Source organism: Tupaia chinensis, unplaced genomic scaffold, assembly GCF_000334495.1.
Source record: "Tupaia chinensis unplaced genomic scaffold, TupChi_1.0 Scaffold000140_1, whole genome shotgun sequence".
Lineage (NCBI taxonomy): Eukaryota > Metazoa > Chordata > Mammalia > Scandentia > Tupaiidae > Tupaia > Tupaia belangeri.
In genome coordinates, this window is record NW_006159610.1 from 3,585,827 (window position 1) to 3,588,880 (window position 3,054).

General features: G+C 48.9%; 1 protein-coding gene across 3 annotated transcripts in view; it reads right to left on the reverse strand.

Moving 5' to 3' along the window:
- Window positions 1-2,619, reverse strand: part of SLC13A4 (solute carrier family 13 member 4) — a 46,968-nt gene extending 44,349 nt beyond the window's left edge. For 2 of the 3 annotated variants that reach the window (XM_006145016.3, XM_006145015.3), the window contains exon 1: window positions 1,817-2,619. In XM_006145016.3, coding sequence (XP_006145078.1) covers window positions 1,817-1,915 — 99 coding nt within the window. In that variant the 5' untranslated portion in view covers window positions 1,916-2,619. The remainder of the gene's footprint in view (window positions 1-1,816) is intronic. The other variant, XM_027770498.1, reaches the window with a different exon arrangement.
- Between the last annotated feature and the right edge of the window lie 435 nt (window positions 2,620-3,054).

The window sequence follows — 3,054 nt, forward strand, 5'->3', positions numbered from 1 at the left end:
GCAGGAATTAGGGGAGGCGAGTATTCAGGCAATGCCTTTTAGAGATGGTAGTGTCAATTTCTTTTTTTTGTTGTTCTTGTTTACAAATAAAGGGGACAGTGCCCAGTGAATTTCTCATGTATGACATTTCTTGCTGTTACTGGCTTGGGCTTGGAGCCGCTCCTCTTCTACACAGTTTGAAGACCCCAACCGTGTTCCACTCAGATGTCACTGGTGGGGCTTGACATCTGTTTACTTGCTGTCGTAAATGACTGGAAGTCACTTCTAAACACTGAGTGTGGGAGATGAATAACTTTGATGGCACTGGGAGCACTGAAGAAGGGTTTAGTTATGGATACCCTTCTTGCACCTTCTTCTGTAACATGATAAACAGTCTGGAGGGCCTCTGAAAAAGATATCCAGACCTTGACCCCTCCTACCATGTCACTATGGCTTGTCGCTCGGGACTTGGTCACTTCTCTCAACTCTACTCAACTGGGAACAAATCCATCTAGTAATTTTAAGGACTTAGTGTCAAAATCTAAAAGTTTGAGGCAAAGGGTGAAGACTGCGAGAGCCACTAGCAGCTAGTTTGTGCTTCCTGCTTCCAAAGAAGGGACCAACTTCAGGGGTACATGGGGAGTTCCTGACACTGCTACGGAGAAAGGGGTAATGTGTCTTTCGTTAGCATTCCTTTAAATCAGTCTGACATGGAGTCTTTTTTTTTTTTTTTAAAGTCAAGGCCCATTTGGACAGAGCAGAACATTGACTGGTACACAGCCCAGGGAACATGTCAGCAGCCATCACTGTCTGCTAATCCCAGCCCAGTTCTAATCAGCGTCTCCTTGGCACTCTGGCATGTTTATTCTACCAAAGATTTAAGCCAGTTTGTAAGAACCATCCTAATCCCTCTATTTTACTCTTTAATTTGGTTACCAAGTTACTCAAGGGGCCTCCTGGAGGACACACTTCCCTGCCCACAGACGTGATGAACCTGTTTCAGCAGACTTCTCCCAAGATCTCAAGGGCGATGCTAGCCGGGGGGTGGGAGAGCCACAAACAGGAGGAGGAGAAGGGAGGGGAGGCAGCCAGGGGCCAAGAGGCAACGAATGCAGAGCCAAAGCTTGGGCTCCTTTATTCATACCAGCCCACTTAGAAACGAGGTCACAGTGTAAGGTTTGGGGCTCTTTTTGTTGCATCATTTTATGTCCTTGGAAAGCACAGAATGCAGGGGTCACATAAAACCCAGGGCTATATGCAGGGAGCCAGGGCCATGTGCCGAGCTCTGCTTTCACCTTGAACTTTTGTTCCCTAAACTTCATAGGGAACCTTGGGGATTAAGAGTCCATCTTGGTTCTCAGAGTCCACCGTGACCTGACCACATGCCCAGAGCAGCCTTGCAGCCCTCTGCCTCCCCCATCCTTCTCAGTGCCATTCTTGGGAGTCTTCCTATGTGTCTAGTTGCTCCCAGATAATGATGGTCACATGGTGACACTAACAAATCCGGGCTCACCAGCCTGTCCTTATCGTCTGCTTGGTGGCCCTGTGTCAGGGCAGGCTGGTCAACTGCTTTGTACAGTGCCTGGATCGTTTCAGCCATGGTCCTTCTACTTTGACTGCTGGCTGGGGGTCGTGAGGTGGGGGAGCTGGGGCTGGGATGGAGGGAAACAGATGGATGCAATTTGAAGGAAGAAGGTATTTTGGCTTCCTCCAGAAAAACATCCCCATTTCTTCCATCCTGCGACTTTGGATTTTCACCTACCCCTGTGGCCTCCACCCACCTCCCTCACCGTCCTCCCACCTGCTCCTGGCACAGGGAGGGAATGGTGGTACTTACGCTGCTGGGGTAGAGGGTGGGCAGAGGCAGCAGCAGCAGGGGCACGCAGATGACCAGCAGCAGATTCCTTGCTTGGAGAAGACCCTTCAGCAAGCCCATCCTGGCCCTGACTCCTTTCCTCCTCCCCTGTGACCCGCTCTGCTGGCCAATGCCCTAGCTCCTCACCAGGCACCGCTCTCTGTCCAGAAAGACTTAAACCTTGCTTGGCTTCCAGGAGTCGTCTTTTGTCTTGGGGGCAGAACTGGAGGGCAGTTGCACTCCTCGTTGCCACAAAAGGCTGAACTCCTTACCTTCCACTTTAGGTGGGATTGATGAGCATCGTTTTATGACCAGCAAAAAGGAACTGGGAAAGGATTATAAATGGGGGCATACTCGGTGTCCTCTTCACTTGATTAGTAATAGGGTCACTTCATCCTGGGTGTCAGTAAAAGCCCTCTTAATCAATGAAAAGGACCCCTTTGTGGCTTTTTTTGGGGTCTTGAAGAGATAACTTAAAAGCTTTAAGCAATTAAACATACCAAGAGCATACTCCGCTTGCCATCATTTCTCCTCCCCCTGATGGCCTGTTCTGGAGAGAACCTGTTCCATCTCCTACCTGTGTTTGCTGTTGGTGAAAAATCAAGCAGCCCCTTCCCCTAAAACAAGCACATGAGTGTGTCAGGAGCATACAGACTTCAGAGGGGGCTGCTGGTCTCTCTCGGGCCCTGACACCTTAACTCCTTTCTAAATCCTTTCCTTCAAATTGGTTTCCTACTTATAATTTGTCTTGAGCCTGGGCCTCCAGAGCAGAAAACAGAAATTCCTAAGACATTCCTTTTTGTCACAAATTTGCGGTAGGTCCACCTTTAACTTTCACCCTCCAATGGGAAGCAGAGACAGAGGCTGCAGCTCCGCCCATTCCTCAGAGCCAATCAGCTTGTTGAAAAGAATGAACTGATATCTCTTAACAAAGGCAGTTCCTGATTGGTCACAGCAGGGGCCTGCTGATTCTGCAGAACCTAGGCAACTTGCAAAGCTTATTTTTCAGTTTCTCAAATACCCCAGAGGCTGGAGTGAGGACCATCATCATAAACAAAATCCCACTTTCCCCAGCACTGCTTTACTGTTCGCAGCATAGGAAAATGCTTTCCCTGAGAAGGCCACTTGCTGACCTAGCCCTTAGGAAGATAGGATGGTGGCAGGGAGAGAATGCGATATTAATTTTGGATAAATTTACCCTAGAGTGTCCAATGAAAAGC